Source organism: Aquila chrysaetos, chromosome 2 (assembly GCF_900496995.4).
Source record: "Aquila chrysaetos chrysaetos chromosome 2, bAquChr1.4, whole genome shotgun sequence".
Taxonomy (NCBI): Eukaryota; Metazoa; Chordata; class Aves; order Accipitriformes; family Accipitridae; genus Aquila; species Aquila chrysaetos.
In genome coordinates, this window is record NC_044005.1 from 31,380,730 (window position 1) to 31,401,153 (window position 20,424).

Here is a 20,424-nt window from a genome sequence, read left to right on the forward strand (position 1 = left end):
TCATGACTGGTTTGTCATTTGTTTTTGTGCAGGAAATCTTGTTGGATAATTCTGTGTTGGTAGGTCCCTGTGCCTTGTTAATCCTAAACTTTTGCAGTTTGCAGTGGTGGTTTTTATTTATCTTTTATCTTTTCCTTTTAACCATTTTAATGTAATTTCTTTTAGCATGTCAAGTGACATTTGATTGTCATCCTAACCAGACCCTTCCTAACTTTCTGCAGATGGCAGACATACATTTCATTTATGTGCTTAGTGAGGCATAGTTTTGTTTTTAATGTGTTAAACACAGAAAGGGAACTGTTTGTTCATTTAAGTTTGTATGTGATGCTTGCATTTTGTGTCCGTTATTTAGTTCTGTCCCCTGCTTAGAATGTGAGAAAATGAGAGAGATGAAAAATGTACATCTTGCATTATTCAGTAGCCTGAATTGGATCCTCTGTTTTTTTTCCCTATTAAAAATGAGCACGGAATTTATGCATGTCCAACTTGAAGTAGAACATGTAGTCTGCTTGCATAAATGTTGCATTAAAAGCTTCACTTGTTGTTTTTAAGTTTCAGTTAAAGTATCTTGCAGACATACTTATTGAATCAGGTTTCTTTTCTTTTAGAAGAATTATGCAGAGAGTGTATCTTTGTGTGTATTAAATATGTAATTCTGAGTAGATTCATGTGCATGCACAGAAATTCAGAAGACGAAGCTTAGTTTTGTTACTGTAACAAAGCTGAAATTCTGTACCACTTACTCTTTTTGTCCTTAAATTGTTCTTTCTAACTGTATGTTAACTAATATATATTAGCCATTTTGACTAACATATATTGACCTGTTGCTGACGAATGAGGAGCATGACCTTACTGCAAGGTTTCTGCAGCAGACACTCAGCTCTATTTTAAGGATGGTGACAGCTAAGGGTACACAATTGCTTAGTTGTAGAGAATGACTTTTTTGATAATAACCTAAACTTAATTTAAAAGAAGCTGCATAAATATTTGTGTAGCCATCTTGCCTGGCCACACAGCTCGTTCACTGTATCTTTGGAATCCCCTTCAGAATGTTCTTAAAACTGAAAGCAAGCAAATAAAAATCAGAAAGCTCCACTCTAACCAAAAAACCTTGAGGCTATACTTGGTTTTTTTAAGTATTTTTCCTTGTTCCTGTAATAATTAATCAGTTATCATGTGTTTTTCAGTATAAAAAGCAAACACTGGCCTGGTGGTGTTAAAATATGGTGATGCTCTAAACTTTTTGCTACAAACTGCTCAGGAGAGCTGACTTGTCTCAGTGTGATACATTCACCAGTAACTCTCACCCTTCCTCTCACCTTCTCTAAAATGTAATTTAATGTAAACTGAGTATATAGTATTTTTTGCAATGAAATTGCAGCAGTGTTCTCTTTGCTCTTTCTTATAAACTTCTTTTCGTGCATGGAGTTCAGATTTACTAAAGCCTGATTGACTGTCTTACCCTTGGTTACACTGGCATTTCTCTAGTTACGTGTGAGAATGATTTGAGTAATTTTCTCTTGCACTGAGTTTTCAAGCCCATTATATATACCCTGTAGTCAAAGCATAAAGTTAATTGTTCATTGAGACCACGATTCAGCTGTCATTGAAGTTAATGGGGGTCTTCCTGCTGATATTGGTGGTAGTTGGATCCAGCCCCAAACCAGTCTTGTAAGTTACCTTTGGAGAGAAAATGTTAAAAGTACTGTTATGTTAAAATTGATTACAGAAGTTGCAAAAGCTTTGGGGGGGCGGTCAGGGAAGCTGAGCAAAAAAAGCACCAATTACATGCTTACTGACTTAACAGATTTGTCATAACTGCAATTGTTCAGAAAATACTGGCCTTACTGAGGTATTGCTATAAAGGTTTGTTAGTCATCTAACTGTTTCTTCTTGCATGTTTCAGGTGAATCTCTGTAGCTCATACTTATTATTGAGACGTGCAGTGGTAGCTTGCTTACGTCAGCTTGTGCAAAGAGAAGCCGCTGAGGTATCAGAATATGCTGTTGCGTTAGTTAAAGAGAGCAGAGAAGATTTTACTCCAGGTAAGGTATTGAAGTTTTGAGATCAAAGAGCTTGACACACTGATAGTGAATTTTAAACACACTCTGCTATGGGTATGAAAACTTTGCTACATTCTTGAAATCTTTAACTCAAAATAGTTTTTCTGCTTCAGTTCTCTATATAGTACCAAATTATAGAAGCATCCAAACCATTTCTTAGTGATAAAATGAAGATTCTATTGCTTTTCATAGACTGTAGATAGTAAGGGTCACTAAATGAGAAAATGCAAGTGGAGTTCCAGAGAAACCTAAGCCTATCTAGCCAGTAGCTGTTGTAGTAACTGCTTCATAGTCCTGCATTTTACATGCATATTCATAATTTTATTTTCTTGCATAAATCTCTTCTTAAATTAAAAATCTGTCATTGAGAGAAGGTGTGTAAAACCTGTTGAAGAAAGTTTCTGTTGATCTCTTTAGAGAACTGGTTAAGTAATGATCAGCTGGGGTCCCTAGAATTTTTAACATCCTAAAGGTTTGGGGTTTTTGCTAAAAGTCCTGAGAATGATCACTAGTTCATCCTCATGTGCCTTCCTGTGAGGGAACGGTGGTAATAAATGATTTCACTTTGGATTTCATTTCAAGCTCATTTGGAAATTTTCAGAAAAGATAGGCTATAGCCATTTTGTAAAACTGCTGATTTTTAAAATTGGTAATATTGGGCAAATAAAAATTGGTCATATTCATTTAACAAATTATTTCCATGTGTCTGGTTTTGAGCTATGTTGGAGAATAATTTTAACTTCCCTTTCAAGTTAAAACATTGTTTTAGAATTACCTTATGACTCAGTGTAAAAAATCAGATGGCCAAAGATAATTTTTTTCAGGAGCTCAGATGCTATGGTGATTGTAATGCCATGAAATTCAGAGTAGGATTCTTTTTTTTTCTCTGGGCTAACTTTCTTTCTGTTGTTAGTATGTTTCTGTAAAAGTTCAAAGTTTGTTTTGTACTGAGATGATTTAGATATGGTAATAAAGCAATTTCAAAAGTTCAGAGCTAGATACTTGTTCACAAGATACCCTGCATGCAACCTTCAGTGGGGTTTCTGTGGTCATTACTGCAGTATTGTGATGTACAGCATTCAGCTCACAGACTTCGTTCTTAGCAGATGTTAACATCAGAGAAATAGGCCTGGAGGGGGCATTGCTGGGCTTGCTGGACAAAGAATTGGATCAAAGATTGTGCCAAGATATCAAAGAGACTCTGACTCATATGCTTACTTCAATGGCAGTTGAAAAGCTCTCTTTTTGGCTGAAGCTTTGTAAAGATGTTCTTGCTGCCTCAGCTGGTAAGTCCTAATACGCTGTAGTTGAGAACACAATGAAAATAGGGCCTGCAGCAGTACAGTATGTCACTAAGGGAAAGCATTCTTGTTTCTTGAATGTTTGACATTTTTTAAGTGTATCATCATCCTTCATATTGAAACATTGGACCCTCTAACTTAGTTCTTTCAGAAAGAATATGACTTTCTCCCTTCTGATTGCCTTTTACCTATTGAACAAGTTTTGGTAAACATTTTAGTATGTCTTGCCTGTTCATATTCTTGTTGATTTATAGTCCTAATGTTAACTTATTTCCATATCAGAAATGGAAATACAGAATGAATATATTTGAGTTTGTGGGTCCTGTGCAATTACCTATATGAAAAATATTCAGACCCTCTGTTCTATTAATAATAGGAATGATGCAGACCTACTATATGACAATGAAACTCCTGAGCAGATATAATTAATTACTGTGCTGAATACTGGGGGGGGGGGGGGGGGGGGGGGGGGGGGTGGGGGGGGGGGGGGGGGGGGGGGGGGGGGGGGGGGGGGGGGGGGGGAATTCTTTTCTTTTACCTGCAGTGAAAACTTCTTGGATTTAGATGTTTTGATTTCGAAAGGTACTAGCTTCTAATTTATTACGCTTATTTTAAAAGGTTTTTTTTTTTTTCTTTCACTTCTTTCACTGCCATTCTTTATTTATGTTTGTGGTATTGATCTTGTCTTTCAGCAGGTAATACCAACCAAATGCAGACAGTTTTGTTACATTTTATTTTTAATTCTAGCATTTACTTTAAGACACCAAGGGTGAAGGGAGTCATAGTGAGTTGGAGGTTAGAGATGACTTTGAAGAGATTTCCTTATGAGTCCTCCTGTAGTTTTCAGTTACGGTAAGAAAGAATATTGCATTTCTTCTTTTTTTCCCCCGTGTCCTAAATACAGATTTCAATACAGTAGCTTCAGTAGATACCACTCAAGAAGAGGAAACTGCCAAAGTGGATGATGGATCTGTATTAACGTCCGACAGCGATGAGAGGTTCCATCCTTTCAGTAATCCACGATGGTCTACCAGAGTTTTTGCTGCAGAGTGTGTTTGTAAAATTATAAGCCAGTGTGAAAATGCAGACAGTGCACATTTTGACATAACTTTGGCTCAGGAAAGAAAACAACGTGATTCAAGAGGTATGTGTTACACACTGAAAGAATTTCACAGAATGCAAAGTATGCTTAAAATAAATGTTAGCTGTTTGCATCTCAGTGAAATTCATCATAAATTTGTTGATTGTAATAGTTGAAACCTTTAATTACTCTGATTAGAAGCCTGTATTTATTAAGGTGTAGAGCAATTTTTATTTGCCAAAATATTGGCATGTCACCGCAGCATTTACACTCACTTTCCTGGTTATAGTACCATGGCATATGCTTAGCAAGCCATTGTTTCTGCGTAAACATTGGCAATCAGAAGTGATAGGTGGCACCAGCCTACAACATCAAAGATTGGTATCTGGGAGCATGACTAAAAAACTCTACTTTTTTTCTTTCCATAATTTGCATAATCACCGGTAGAAACACAGTGCCAATTTTCAGTACCTCTCTCTATGTTTATCTGGAGGTGTTTTCCTCAAAACTCTTTTTTAGAAAATCTGCCTTATACATAAAGATATTTATGCTTTATTCTAAGTACTTTTTTTTCCACATTCAAATGGAAAGGAGCCTAGATCAGCTAACATAATATGTCTAGGTATAAGATCGTTGTATGTGTAAGCTGCCTTAAGTGAATCCTTGATATGTGGTAAGGTAAAATGTAACATATACATTTTGAAAATGTTGGGAGCAGTCTTATAAAATGTATTATGTCTAAATCTAAATTTAATAAAACAATTTTCTTTTTTAATTTCTGTTTTCTCTTCAGATGACTTTTTGGTATTGCATTTAGCTGACTTGATCCGTATGGCTTTTATGGCTGCCACAGATCACAGTGATCAACTTCGTCTTTCTGGGCTTCAAACATTGCTAATTGTTGTTCGGAAGTTTGCAGCTGTTCCAGAACCGGAGTTTCCAGGTCATGTAATTCTGGAGCAGTATCAAGCCAATGTAAGCACCTTGCTAATAACTTAGAAAAGTTTATAGTTACAGTTAATCACCAAAAGAAATTTGCTTTTTGTAGTGCATATGAGTTGCATCCCAAAGTTGGAGCAACTCAGGTTCATGGATTTCCTTTGTCAGCATTAAGGTGAAATGACACCAGGGGAGTTCAAACAACAATCAACATTTATTCAACCTAGCTAACCTTGCCCAAGTACACGTGAACTTATCAATATGAACCTTGGATCATGTCATTAAGCTGCTGTTTGAAGAGAGAAGGGAGGTGTAGAAAAAGAAGCGGAAAAAGGAACATGAAGCTGTGTCAGAAGGAGAGCCCTCCCATTGAGTCACGAGGTTCAGAGCAGACCCCCTTGCTTTTTGGAATCCTTCTTGAAGAGGAGCCTAGGGGCAGCTGGATCCACTCCTAGTCTCAGACTTGGTCAACGGTTTATGTTTAAAAGGATGAGGTGTAGGGACTGTGGAAAAGAGAGAAGAAAAAGAGGGAGAGACAGAGAAAGAAAGAAAGAAAGAAAGAGAGAAGAAAAGGGTTTCACCAGTCCTGGGTCCAGCGTTGGTCCAGCCAGTGTAGAGATCCAGTTCCCGAGGGCGCGCACTGAGAACTCGTTCTTCCTTCTTTTATAGCGTGTTAGTTGGTGGTCTCGACGTGCGCAGTTCACATTCCCGGGGTTCTCTGGAATCAGTCAGTGAGCTTGGGGGGGGTGTCACTGGGGAGTTGCCTCTCTTTCCCTGCTGGCATGACTGCTTAACATAGAAGCACAGTCCCATCCTTCGTGGGGACCCCTCCTCCAGGCACGTATGCTGTGCTCCTTCTCCTGGTCACTTAAGATAAGGAATTGCAGCTTTGGAGAAGCGCGGTCCCACCCTCCGTGGGGCCCTCTCCTCCAGCCCCGTTGTCCTGTTCACGCAACTCCAGCGTTTTTACAGAGGCCGTCTTCTCCACCAAAGTTCTTTAGCGAATGTTTGAGACATTGACTGTAATTTGTCAGACTGTCACAGTATGCTAGAGTTGGGTTTCAGTTAGTTTGTTGCTGGAACTATTATTAATTTATTTGGACTTAACTTCCTTAGAAAGCATCTTTCGGTTGGCATATAATGTTTTAGCCCCAAAGTTTTTCAAGTTTCACCATTTTTCCCTCTTCCCTATTTGAATACAGCAAAAAGAAAATAGAATATTGGGAGATTTTTTGGAAGGCATTGGTTTCAGAGTGTGGCATTATTGCAAGAAACATTAGGAACAACTATCATTTAAAACTCTGCTTAGAAGTAAGTAGCCTTTGCACACCAGAGATCACACTAGGTGATCTTGGTCAATAAATAAGCTAGAGGAGGTAAAAGCATGGATGGTACTCACAAGGTCCATTTCAGTTAAGTCTTGGTTGAGACTTAGAGAAAAGATGTCCTGATCATTTTGCATTCCAGACTGCACTTGCGTTACCTATGACAGGCAGCTGTGTAAAGCCTCATCTGGCTCCCATTCTTCAATTTCTATCAGGCATTGAATAAGTCAGATCACTTTCTTCCATAGAAAGGGAGAGATCGTGATACTGAAGACATCCCAACCCACTTTGATCTTGCTTTTGCCATTAGAATTCTATTCTACTGGCACTTCTTGGTGCGAAAGAAGAGTTGCCTTGATCTAGTCTGAAACTACCAAGGGAAAAATAATACACCATCTGTCCTTGCTGTCCAAAACCATCAAGCAGGTCACAAGTAGAGCTAATAATTCTCCTTTTAACCTTCACTAGCCACAAAGTGTTTCTGCTAATACTATGCATAGATCTTCTCACCAACGGTTTCATAGAAGTTGAAGAGATGTGAAGCAGTTAAATATCTAGTCTTTTTCTTGACAATTTTTTTGCATAACAATAACCAGAAATAGATGGATATAGATTTTCCAGACTTAAGTAATGGTTTCCTGAAATCTTGTTCAGAAGTTCCTTAAATGAAGTCTGAGCTTTAGGGGGTCTTAAGAAACTGTCATTAATTGTCATTAAAATCAACTTATTTTCACAAACTTGTATTTGTAAGTACTTGTACTAAACTTTGTACTTTCATGCCAAAGAGCATCAGACTTAAGTCTGAGTTTTCAGATATCAGCTAAAGCAGCAATGGAAATTTTCATTAGCCTTTAGTGAAATGGTTTTCAACAGTGAGAGTAGGTAAAATCTCTGCAACCTGGTAGGTATATGTTTGTGTGTTCTTTATTAGGTGAATGGAGTTTATGCTGTCCCCTTCTTTCACTTTGCAAAGTTGACCAACTTCAGCTGTTTGTTTCCTTAAATCTGTATTCTTTCTGAGTAAGGAAATGTCACTCATTTGGTGTCTTGCAAGTCTTTCATGGTTTGGAACATTGTTTTTTCTTTTGAGGGCCACTCATCAATTTAAGAGTTCAGGAAGGAAGAGGTTTCTCCTTCAGTTTTAGACTGTGCAAAAAATAGAATCAACTTTGAAGACCCCTCTCAGAGAGAACCATGTCTTCAGTGTAAGCAAAACAAAACAATAAAAGTATGACTGCAGCTGTCCCCCTGCTCTTTATCCTCACTGAAACGGTCTGTGGAAAAATGAAAAGGAAACTATGCTTTATAAAGGAAAACTGTAACAAAGCCTGCTTATGAAAAGTAATTATTTAGTTAATTGTTCACTATGTATTAAATGTTGTATAACTTCTCTTTAGGTTGGAGCAGCACTTAGGCCTGCCTTTGCTCCCGAAACTCCTCCTGATGTCACAGCAAAAGCATGTCAGGCAAGTGTTGAAAGTCAGAAGTCTTAGGTAATAGACCCTCTGAAATTTTCTTTTTGCTTGATACGTCTCACAAGAAAAAGGAAATAAATCATCTAGCTTCAAATCCCCAACACACACAAAATAATGTCACCCATGTTAGCTCTATATTGTAACAACTCAAAGATTTTATGTACTTTCAGATCTTTTGATAAACTTTGTAGCTGTTGATACTTTGGCTGTTATTTATGACATCCCTCTAATGTTTCTGGCTTTCATTACTTATGTATACTAAACTGTAATGTCATTTAACACTGATTATTATCCGAGAGTAACTGTATCTCAGTACAAGTTAAATCTGGTTTTCATAATTTTACAGATGGAAAAAAGAGTATCCAGTGGTGTTTGGCTCTTGTTTCTCATTATTTCTCTTTCACAACACTAGGTATGCAGTGCCTGGATAGCAAGTGGTGTAGTAAGTGATCTTAATGACCTTCGAAGGGTTCACCAGTTGCTTGTATCCTCTTTGGTCAAAGTGCAGGCGGGGAAAGAAGCACAAAGTCAACAATATAATGAAAGCACCTCAACTATGGAGATACTGGCTGTGCTTAAGGCTTGGGCAGAGGTTAGTGTAACAGCTCTGTAATGATAGTCTGGATATCTGGTAGGTGAGTTAGAACCTTTCAGACAGAATTTCTGGAATTTCTTACGTGCTTCATTAAGTAGAAGTTGCTGGTCCTTAAGAAATATGAATTTCTTAACATGTTCTAATATTTCAATATTCATTTAAAATTTGCATGGTATAAATGGCTATGGTGGTGGTCCACTGAACATACCATCTTAAATAGGTATCATTTTTCTCATTGTCTATTGGCATTTAATTTCTTACAGGTAGCTCTTGTAAGTTAGCAGTGTCAGTTCAGTCCTGCATTGGCTAACTGCCTTAAAGTCAGCTCATGTGAATGACTGTTTTAGTATCTGTAAATGCAAGGTTAGATACTTAAAAATAAAAAATGTGAACAATGTATGTAATCTCTAGAAGAGGTGTCTTAGAAAGCACTGATAATGACCTTGGATGCTGGCGGTTGATAACCAGCTAAATATGAGCATGTTATGTAGTTAATATGATATTTCTGTGTATAACCGGGGAGCTATTTTGAAGGAGAAAGCAGGCAACAGATAGCTTGTATATGAACATTTGCAGAAAAACATACCAACCTCTGGTGTCCATACTTGACAAAGGATTGGCAAAATAGGAAAGCCATTGGAGAAAAGCTAGCAAGTGGAAATAAAAATCTTGAAAACATGCTTACACTGAAAGATTGAAGTATATCAGTCTATTTCATCTATTCAGGAAAAGATAAGGTGCTGTGATCAATTTAAAATTATTATATGGAGAAAAGGTTTTTAATGGCATATAACAGTAACCTATCACTGGTCAGAAGCTGAGACAAAATTCAGACTAGATGTGAGGCTCAACTGTAAGAAGTGAAGATCTGTAGATTGTTCCAGTCTATAATTAAGATCACTAGAATTCTTCAAAGCAAACTCTGTGTAACTTTCTACCGGATCTCAGATATGAGAAACTATGACAAAGTAAACTGGGGATAAGCTTTTGTGACCTGTAATTTACAAATATTTCACTTAAGCCCTGGGGAGTTCCATCTCACTTAGGATCTTACCTTTTTCTTCTTTCCAGAATTTGAAGGAATTCCCCCATTCTGTTGCAGGGAGGAGTGAGAGAGGGGCTTGGTGGTTGCTTAGTTGCTGGCCTGGGTCAACCCACTACAACTAGCAAACTTGAAAAAGATACGGAAATCATAACTGCAGAAGATGGATACTCACAAAAGCTACTTTAGATTAGTTGAACTGGTCTCCTATGTTTTCTCTATAGCTGAGGAGAAGAGCTTCCCTCCAGGGGCATTCAGGAGAGACTAAAGAGGGCTGCTGGTCTGAAACATTCCCAAGTCTATCTTTTTTTATAATGTCGTGGTTTAACCCCAGCCAGCAACTAAGCACCACGCAGCTGCTCACTCACTCTCCCCCCACCCAGTGGGATGGGGGAGAGATTCAGGAAAAAAAAAAAAAGTAAAACTCATGGCTTGAGACAAGAACAGTTTAATAGAACAGAGAAGAAGAAACTAATAATGATAGTAATAACAATAATAAAATGACAATAATAATAATAAAAGGATTGGAATATACAAGTGATGCACAATGCAATTGCTCCCCACCCGCCGATCGATGCCCAATTAGTCCCTGAGTGGCGATTCCCCCTGCCCCCCCTATAGTTTTTAGTATATAAACTTCCCCCAGCTTATATACTAGGCGTGACGTCACATGGCACGGAATACCCCGTTTGCCAGTTTGGGTCAGGTGCCCTGGCTGTGTCCTGTGACAACTACTTGTGCTGCTCCAGCTTTCTCGCTGGCTGGGCATGAGAAGCTGAAAAATCCTTGACTTTAGACTAAACACTACTTAGCAACAACTGAAAACATCAGTGTGTTATCAACATTCTTCTCATACTGAACCCAAAGCATAGCACTAGGAAGACAATTGACTCTATCCCAGCTGAAACCAGGACAGATAACTAGAGAGGCATCTAGGGAAATTAACCTTCTCACATTGAAGTTAACCTACTCATGGTAACACCCAAAGTTTACAAATGATGCAAGACTGTACTCTTCATTCTTTACTGCTAACACAGAGTAGTATATAGTTTTGAGAAGTTGGTTGCAAGTGCAATATGTCATTTCAGTTAAAAGAAGATTTAGGAATGATTTGACTGTGGTTTCAGCATCATGATTATAAGTATATTATTTGGTAATAAGTTCTTCAAGTCTTGTAGCTATAACTATAACAGGGTTTGATGATTGGAAGCTGAAGCTGGAGAAGTAATATATTAATTTTTAAGAGCAGGGAAGTTAACTGCAGCTATGTTTAGGACTTTTAGTAGTTTCGCTTTATTTGAACTCTTGGATCAAAATTAGCTGGGGGAGTGGATTCCAAAGGTTTAGAAAATAAGTGCTTGTTCACCTGTGCCTATCGGACTTGAAGCAGGAATAGATTTTAGGACACCTCATGCCCATTCAACAGGCAGTCATGCTAACGATCACAGTAGTTTTCCAAGTGTTAATATTGTAAATCTCTCTCCAAATATATAAACAGGTTTACATAGTTGCTGTTGAAAAGCAGAAAAATCAGAGTGATGCACACAATCACTGTTTAAAAGTTGCAAACTCTGCAGAAGAAAGCTACAAAGGTGTAACATCTTCAGCCAGTGGACTTCTGGACTTAGTACAGGCAGATCTTGGAACACTAAGCAAGCTCTGGCTTTCTGCACTTCAGGATTTTGCTCTCTTAACTTTGCCTTCAGAATATGCATCGCAACTACCTGCTGAAGGTAAGAAGGCAAATCAGTTGTATTTTCATAGGTCACTTGTAAGTGCACAACATTAATATCCCAGCTGACTTGTGTTAAGATCACAGTAAAATTAAATTGTATAGAGAATATGCATAGTTGTATACCTATCTAAAGATCAAGACTGCTTTTGAGAACAGAGGTTTAACTGATGTGAAAAGTAGTTTGTTTGGTATTCTTGTTTGTTGGGTAATTTTATAGTTGAAAGAAAAAAGGTAATTGTATTGGATTCTATCCAAATAAATCTAAATGAAGTGCCCTCATTAGCCTGAATTTTAATACTGAATATTTTTAAAAAAAAAAGTCATACATCAAATATGATAAATGTAATTTCAATAAAAATAAGAATCCTGTTTTATAAGAATGAGAAAATATGGTACTTGAAAGTAAATGACATCCTTAAAACTGTAACTTCTCTTCTTGTAGGTGGTACGTTTTATACAGCAGAGACAATTGAAAATGCCAGACCTCATTACTACAACTCCTGGGCACTGATACTTTATGCTACAGCATTATGGCTTACTAGCACAGGTTTCATTGTTGTTGATCCAGATGAAGGAGTTACTAATCTCTCTAGACCTGTCACCCCAACTACAATGTGTCAAGATTCTTCTACCAGGCCCTTGGTGAAATCTCCTGAGGATGTGAATACTGACAGATTTCATCTTATCTTGGGTTAGTGAGTGCATAATCTGTCTAGATGCTGTACGCCAGAATGTAATTTTTAATAGATAAAACTGTTAGCAAACAAATATTTAATTACTCACATTTAACTGCATTGTTGAATATTGCATCTCTTAGAAAAATATAGTCAGAAGAATTTTAAGTCCTGGTGAGAAACTGTAGAGCGTTTTCCCAAATGTGGTAGAAAAAACGCTCAGTGTGAGCTAAACAAGTCCTAAACAAGTGCTTACTGCTCTGCTTATAAACATACACGTTCAAGGGTGAATTTTATTGTGGTTGTAGTGCCACAATTACAGAGTGTATGGTTTAGGTCACTGAAGTACAGTTTTACATCACAGAATAGTGTGTAGGTTGGAAGGGACTTGTGGAGGCCATCTTGTCCACCATCCCCTTCTCAAGCAGGGCCACCTAAAGCCAGTTGCCCAGGGCTGTGTCCAGGCGGCTTTTAAATATCTCCATGGATGGAGACTCCACAACCTCTGTGGGCAACCTGTGCCAGTGCTTGGTCACCCTCACAGTAAAAAGGTGTTTCCTTAAGTCCACATAAAGCTCTGTTTAAGCCTCCGCTCCTACAGAGGCTAATCAGGCAGTTGAATGCAGTCCCAGTTCTCTAAATTTACACAGTTAGGCATTTCTGGTTATATTTTTTTCCTTTGGTCTGTCTTTTGTATCCTTCTTTTGTAATCCTTTTTTGGAATGGGTTTGTATGACCCAGATGCATATGGCTTCTTTTGAATCCCAGTCTTCCTGCACAGACCCAGTTTCTTTTTGAACTCCATTGCTCCATCAGTTAAAAGTGGGACCTCTGATACAAAAGCTGCTCTTTTCCCCTGCTTCCTATACCACTGGATTAGTGCTTCAAATTTCATATACTTTACCATGGACACCTGGTTTGTTTATTCTGCTTCTGAACATATTCCACTTGTTCATTTTCAATTCCTACAGAGAAGCTGAAAGAACTTTACAACATGGACACTTTCTGTTGCACAGCTGTTCTTTAGTGTACATTGATCAGTTTCCCAAGTCATCACACATTTTGGAATTACGGCTGTACAACTGGGATGAGAATATGGATCACAGTTTATATGAAGTTTATCTCCAATGTCATAAAATGTTATCTGAAGGGTCCTGAAAGCTCAGAAAAAAGTAACTGTTTTTATCTGCTCTAGGATTTGCAAGCTTCAGCTTCATATAATTTACTTATTGCTGGCGATCCAGTTGTGCTAGCTGCGATATTTAGGATTTTTGTAAAATAGGAAGGTAAAGCTTCAGTCTCTGAGTTTATGAACTATTATTACTTTCTTCATTATCTCCTTCTATTACATAAATCAGTGTGATTAGGCAAATATTCTGCTATGTATTCATTATGAATTGTCTGCCTATTCATTGGACCTAGAATTCAGTGTTTTACTCAGAAATTGCTCTATTTTTTTATTTAGTTATGTTAATAGCCAGTTATAATCATGTCTTATACTGTCCAGAAGTTGAAGCTCTTTCATTGTTTGAGGGAAATAGAGTTCTTGCCCCAAGATATTAACAATAGGAGATTAATTCACTTAATATAAAATGCAAATGCTTTTTCTATGCCTGCGCAACCTACTGTTAGGTTACTTCATAATTGACAAAATTACTTCTTAAAATTTCAAGCACATACAGGTTTTTTCTTCTGATGCTTACAGGAATTACTGTGGAATTTCTCTGCTCTCCTCGATCAGATGCAGCAATGGAGAACATTATTGCCTGCTTACGTGCCCTACAAGCACTCTTTGATGTTCCGTGGCCAAGGTCTAAAATAGGTGGTGATCAGGTAATGTTTTAATGATCAAAAGCCCCCCAGAATTAAGGCATAATTTTAGTTTGAACAGTATCTCTACTCCCTTGTATAGCCAGGAATCTTCAACACATAAGTAATGGGTGAATTATATGCTTTACCAAAATCCAAAGCTGTAGAGGAAGTAGAGAAAAAGAGCACAACGTGGAACCTGTAAGAAGACAGTGAGGGGCAGAGAACTTGACGACATTTGGTCAGGAAGGAGTAACTAGATGAGTGGGATGAGAGCCAGGTAAAGACAGAATTCCAGAAAAAAGAGTTCTCTTAATCTGTCAAGGGATAGTTAATTTAATTCTGTTGTAAATATTGAAGATGATAAAAGGAAACTGGACAAAAGCAGTGGTATTAAAAACAATAAAAAGCAAACCCCAAAAAAAACCACAACACACCAGTGATACTAAAAAGCATTAGTAACTTTAAAATTCCTTTTTTTTTTTCCTTTAAATTAAGCTTTATACCATCCTGTGTGCCATACAATTGTCTTAACACAGGCAAAAGTGATAAAACCTGTGGACACACCCAAGTTCTGCTGACTCTTGATGCTCTCTACAAGGAAATACATATACTTTAGGAGGGATACAATGTAGTATCCCCACGTTTACAAGTTAAAAAGCCATAAGATAAAGATTACTTGGGGGTTTTTTTTAGTAGGTTTAAGTGCCTTATCTCTAAATTACTGTGATATTGTTGGGAGAATTGAGCAGGACTGCTGCTACTTGGGAGCTAGGAGCTAGATGTTGAAGAAAATGTCAACTCCTATGATTGTATCAATTATATTGTGTTCCTTAGTGAGATTAGTAAGAGTAATACTATTGGCTTTAACAAGTTTCTAAAATTCTTGCATTAAAATGGGGATATGTTAAGCATTTTTCTTACTGTAGGAGTTGGGTGTAGAGCTGCTGAATGTTTTGCATCGACTGATACTGACCAGAGAATCACCTGATATTCAGCTTGCTGCCCTTGAAGTGGTTCGGCTGATTCTTTTTGCAGCTCAGGAACATGTGAAGGAAAAGCGGAGAAGTGCAGAAGGTACAGTAATGTATGAGATACTGAATACATATTATCAGGGTTAAAGCCATTCTTTCTTGGAAAACTGGATTCTTGAAGGTGATATTCCAAGGTGCATCTTAATTGAAGTGTTTCACAGGTGGTGACTAACCCTGGTTAAGTCAGTCCAGGTGCCTGACATAAGAAATCAGGGTGGTATGATAGATAGCACGTGGGTTTGGTGGTGACTAGAGGGCATGAAGTGAGGAGGAAAACTGGAGAAACTGCAGTTGGGATAGTCTTGTGTGGTGTCAGTGAGGGAGGAGTCTTATTAAAAAGCTGGAATCAGCTGCAGTAGAGTGGTGGAGAGACTCGGCACACACAGCTGTTAAAAGCTAGACTCCACTAGTTTCTCTGATTGTAACTTCCTAAAGTTCATTTTCTAAAAAAAAAAAAAAAAACAAAAAAAACAAAACTGAGAGAAGAATCAAAACACTTATATCAGGTGACATCATATTGGCATGGTGCCTCAGCACATTGTATGTCTAAATCTATTGCGCACGCTTTTGCCTTTTGACAATCAGTGCATAGTTTGCTTATTCAGAAGGACGGATGTTTGCCAGTAGAACTTTGAATACATATGCATGCACATATATATGTATCAAGATTACCACTTGGTGATGAAACAGTTTGAAGAAGTAAACTTTTTGGAAACAAGGTACAGCCTGCAGATTTCTGCCATGTTTCTTCTTTTTGTTTTAGTTGATGACGGTGCTGCAGAAAAGGAAACGTTACCAGAATTTGGAGAAGGCAAAGACACAGGAGGACTGGTGCCTGGGAAATCATTAGTCTTTGCAACACTGGAGTTGTGTGTTTGTATTCTTGTCAGACAGCTTCCCCAGCTCAACCCTAAATTAACTTGTAGCCCTGCAGTTCAATCTGGAAAACATCTGTTATTGTCAGAAGATGGAAGTAGACTGGTAGCAGTAGCATTAGTTATTCTCTCTGATGTTCCTGCAATCTGCTCTCCTGAAGGTATGCTGTTTCATCACAAGAAAAGATTAATGAAAGAATATTGGGCTCCTCTGAGCCCCCTTGTTATTACCTAATTTTCTCAGCTGGATAAATCTGGCAGCAAGTTTTGTTGATTTGCTTGTGACAATTTCCTGTTCTAATTATTTTTTTGACTGTCAGATTACAAAACAAGTTACAAAACTGAAGTAATTAAAGGACTAGTTTTTCTTTTCCTCCCACATGTAGCAGTGCAATTAATAGATTCACTTTGTACAGGGAACTATACGATAGCTACGTGATTATGTTCTACTTGAATTGTCTATTCTGGAATTTGTAATGCAGACATAAATTAAATTTAAAAGGGAAACGTATCATGTTACCTTTCACTAAAAGCCATCATTTGAACATTAGGAAACCACTGTAAGGAGTGTTACAGTTGATTTCTCAGATTAGTTGATTTTTACCCATGATTAATTTTGGATTCACTCCAAACTTTAAGATGGTTCCCCCCTGCTACCCCCCAATATCATATTCATAGGATCTTTCAGTACTGTTACAGCCACACCTATAAACCATGTCTGCCCTAATCCTCTGTTCCCACCTTAGGTATCCATGTTACACCTTATGCAATTTTTTGCATTTACCAGCCCTGGAAATTTCTTCTTTTTTCATAATTTGTTCCCTGTTACAAGATTCTTCTCTGGGGGTGGCATATTCCAAATGGCATAGTAGGCAGTTCTTGCTGTCATTGTAGGGTAATGATATGATTTCTCTTTTCCATCTGCAGCTCATTATTTATCAGTTCAAAGCAAGAGGAAACAAACGTAGCATCACTTAGATCTGAGGGCAACTATCTTGTATGAAAAATAATCTGTAATTTTTCTTTTCTCCCTGTAGTTCTTTTTGTCTTTAGCTGTTCAAATTATTCTACAAACTAACAGCTTGCAGGATCAGACCAGATGAGATGTTTACACTAGAGAACTTAAGCATTTAAGTCAGGTGGCTAAAATGGAGGCACTTAAGCTTGCTTTTACAGTCAGTTGAATAAGGAAGCATCTCCAAAAGTCAACTGATATAATCAGAGAGAAGAGAATTCCTATGTGGAATTGCATCATTTTCTCCCCTTTAATAGGTAACTGAAGTTATAGTCCTGTGAATACCATGTGTCTTACTTCAGGCACCTGTCATGGTATGTATGCATAATAAAATTTTCAACAAAATGATGCTCATGAACTACATTTCCTACTGAATTTCAACAGTAAATTTTCAGAGACTTGGCCATTTAAAAATAGAAAGTAGATGTCCTCAGGTTCAGAAAATACTTATGCATATGTCAGAGACCCTCATTATTCAACAGGTCTGTCATGAACATCAGCATATGAAAATCTTAAAAACATAAGCATTTTGCTGATTAGGGAAGGACATAAGCATATTAAGCCATATGCTTAACTCTGTACTTTGCTGAATCAGAACTTAAGACAGGAGCAACAGATAAGTATGCAGGTTTCTAGACTGTCTCCAATATGTGCAGAATTCTGTATTACTATTAGATTCAAAGACATAAGAATATGCAAAACCGCTATGCCAAGTTATTCCTGTGATTTTATTTTTTTTTTTTTTTAATAGTCTCATATTCTGACAGGTCAATTGTCAGATTCTCAGGGACTGATGAAGACCTCTTCAGTAGGCTGTGGGACAATCTGCTTCTCTCTTTAGGTCTCCTCTTTTCCAAAATATTCGTTGGAGTTTTGTATTATAATTCTAGCAATTTTTGTCATGCATTTTTAGTCTAAGATCCTCTTCTTATTAATCTTACTAAATTCTTGACTTTAGTGATTTTCTGGAGCAATGACATCCTTGGCTCACTACACATCATGTGGGAGAAGTATTTCCTCTTACCAGTTTTTGAAACTACCCCCTGTTAATTTCCTTCACTGTATTGACTTCATTGCAAAATATGCTTAGATGATTATAATTTGTTTTCTACTACTCAGTACTTTGTATACTTCCATAGCTTCTCTTCTTCTGCTCCTCAGTGGTTCTGATCTTTCTGTTCTTGCTTTTCTCTGAACATGACGTGATTCAACACTTCATATAACAAAATCATCAAGGAAAAGATATACAAAGCTAATTTAAAAGGGGAAGAGGTTTAACTTCACTTAAGCAGTGTGACTCCATGTTTGCTATAGCAAGTCACATGTTATTTCAAATCTTTCTTCAAATTACCAGTGCCTGCATTCACATAGATGATTAAAAATGATAAATTATAAATAAAAAAGATAATCTAAGAAAACTGCTTCAATTTTTTTTAATGTAAAAGGTACCTGAATTTTTTTTAACTTCTGTGAAATTAATTTGCTTTGTTTTACAGGAAGCGTTTCGGTTCTTCCTACTATCTTGTACCTAATTATTGGAGTACTTAAAGAAACTGCTGTGAAATTGCGAGATGGCCAGTTACCTTTGACGGTTGCTGCATCTCTACAAGCTCTTAAAGGACTCTTGTCTTCTCCAATGGCTCGAGCAGAGAAGAGTCGGACTGCTTGGACTGATCTTCTACGTAGTGCTTTGGTCACAGTGCTTGACTGTTGGGATCAAGGTATGCAGAAATTTTGTGTTTGTGTGTTTAAAAAACAAAGCAAAAAATGTTTCGGTGAAAGGTTGTTTGGTTTTATTTAAATTAAATTCATGTACATCTTAAAAAAAGACTAGTATCTTAGGCACAGGAGAATTAGTTGGCTACCAAGTTGAAACTATAGTGCAATCTTGTCCCTACAGTTCATATGAGAAGTCATCATCTGTAAAGGAGTAAACGTGGGATTTCAGGCTTACCCCTGCATTATGTAGCGCCACTATGTAGTTACATGGTATGATGGAATAAACAGGAGTTATGGCTTCAGTGTACAGTTGACCATAAAAGATAGCTGTACTGCATGCAGGTTCTCCACAAAGAATTAGTGTCTGTATTGAAGCAAAGGGTATTAAAACAGTAGTTCAAGAAAAAATATTTTTGTCTTAGTTTTCTGTGTGCTGCTTCTTCAACTTCCCAAGTTTGTAGTATTTTTATCATTCCTCACATTTAATCTCCAAGTTGTAATTTGTTAGAACTTCTGTTTATAGTGTTGGGTTTTTAAGTTACAGCAAAAGAATATATGTTCTTAATGCAAATGTTATATTATTCTCAAAATAGGTAGTACCCTAACATGTCATACCAGCTCTTCAAAGATATTTATTGTGCTTTATACAGAGGAACAATGGAATAGGAGTATGCTGTTATTTCTAAATATGCATATAACCACCCCTGAATTCCCATCTTGGCCTTGGCTTTTATTACAGTAAAAGTCCATATAAGTGCATCCGAGTATGTCATGTATTTGAAAAAAGAGATTCCTAAAGAAATGTAGACATGGATATTTCTACTCCACCTCTTTGTAACACTTGAATTCATAGAATTACTTTTTAATGCAAACCTAACAGACTGCTTGTTTTATTGATAGTAGATGGGCTTCTCCAAGAACTTGATGAAGTTAGCCTGCTTACTGCTATTACAGTATTTGTTATGTCTACCAGTCCAGAAGTTACTACTGTAGAGTGCCTTCAAAAGCGTTGTATTGAGAAGTTTAAAATCACACTTGACTCAAAAGATCCTCTTGTAAGTACTGGTGAAGTTGTGAGAATATCAGTATCATATTAAATGGATTTTAGCTTATTTTCTGTTAAGTTTTTTCACCTGGTCTGTGTGTTGATTCCAGTTAATTCTGTCCTGACTATATCTGTTGTATTTTAAAATACAGTTTGAACAAGTTAGCATGAACATGTCCAGCAATGCATTTTACCATTTTTTATTCTGTATACAATCTGTATTCCTATGATGTATTTTTTTTTTATTGCATCAGACTCAGTGCTTTATACATTGATAAGTACATGATACAGTTGTGTAGTTTTTCAGGCACCTGTTTCATTTTATTTGTTTATTTTATCTTCAACACACAGATACTATCTTTTGCACAGGAAATCCCTCAGCTGTGGGTCTTTGGGAGCTGGAGCAAGTACAACTACATAACTTTTACTGTCCCTTAAGCATCAGCTCCCGGACACTGCTGGAGGCAGCATATTGAATTAGATTAATGCTTCGTTCTGACCTAGTATAAATATTTTTACGTAGTTGCTTTAGATTGTAGTGCCACACAGTTAATCTGTTACTATTCTTCAGCTAAAAACCCAACATATTAGGAAAAAAAAATTGCATTTATTATCATTGCAAATACAAATGTCTCTTCTAGGAGTTGGGACTTCCTCACTCTGAAAGGCCAGCTCTGAAAATAACATCCATTAGATT

General features: G+C 37.2%; 1 protein-coding gene across 10 annotated transcripts in view; it reads left to right on the plus strand.

Annotated features, from left to right (window-relative positions):
* The window catches only part of HEATR5A (HEAT repeat containing 5A), a 69,210-nt gene that overhangs the window by 45,866 nt on the left and 2,920 nt on the right, over window positions 1-20,424 (plus strand). For 5 of the 10 annotated variants that reach the window (XM_030034111.2, XM_030034121.2, XM_030034131.2 and 2 more), the window contains 14 exons: window positions 33-59; window positions 1,907-2,045; window positions 3,167-3,349; window positions 4,269-4,508; window positions 5,239-5,420; window positions 8,107-8,175; window positions 8,597-8,776; window positions 11,320-11,554; window positions 11,999-12,247; window positions 13,936-14,063; window positions 14,969-15,116; window positions 15,837-16,109; window positions 18,460-18,684; window positions 19,583-19,737. In XM_030034111.2, the coding sequence (XP_029889971.1) occupies window positions 33-59; window positions 1,907-2,045; window positions 3,167-3,349; window positions 4,269-4,508; window positions 5,239-5,420; window positions 8,107-8,175; window positions 8,597-8,776; window positions 11,320-11,554; window positions 11,999-12,247; window positions 13,936-14,063; window positions 14,969-15,116; window positions 15,837-16,109; window positions 18,460-18,684; window positions 19,583-19,737 (2,433 nt within the window). The remainder of the gene's footprint in view (window positions 1-32; window positions 60-1,906; window positions 2,046-3,166; window positions 3,350-4,268; window positions 4,509-5,238; window positions 5,421-8,106; window positions 8,176-8,596; window positions 8,777-11,319; window positions 11,555-11,998; window positions 12,248-13,935; window positions 14,064-14,968; window positions 15,117-15,836; window positions 16,110-18,459; window positions 18,685-19,582; window positions 19,738-20,424) is intronic. The other 5 variants (XM_030034155.2, XM_030034150.2, XM_030034165.2 and 2 more) reach the window with 5 other exon arrangements.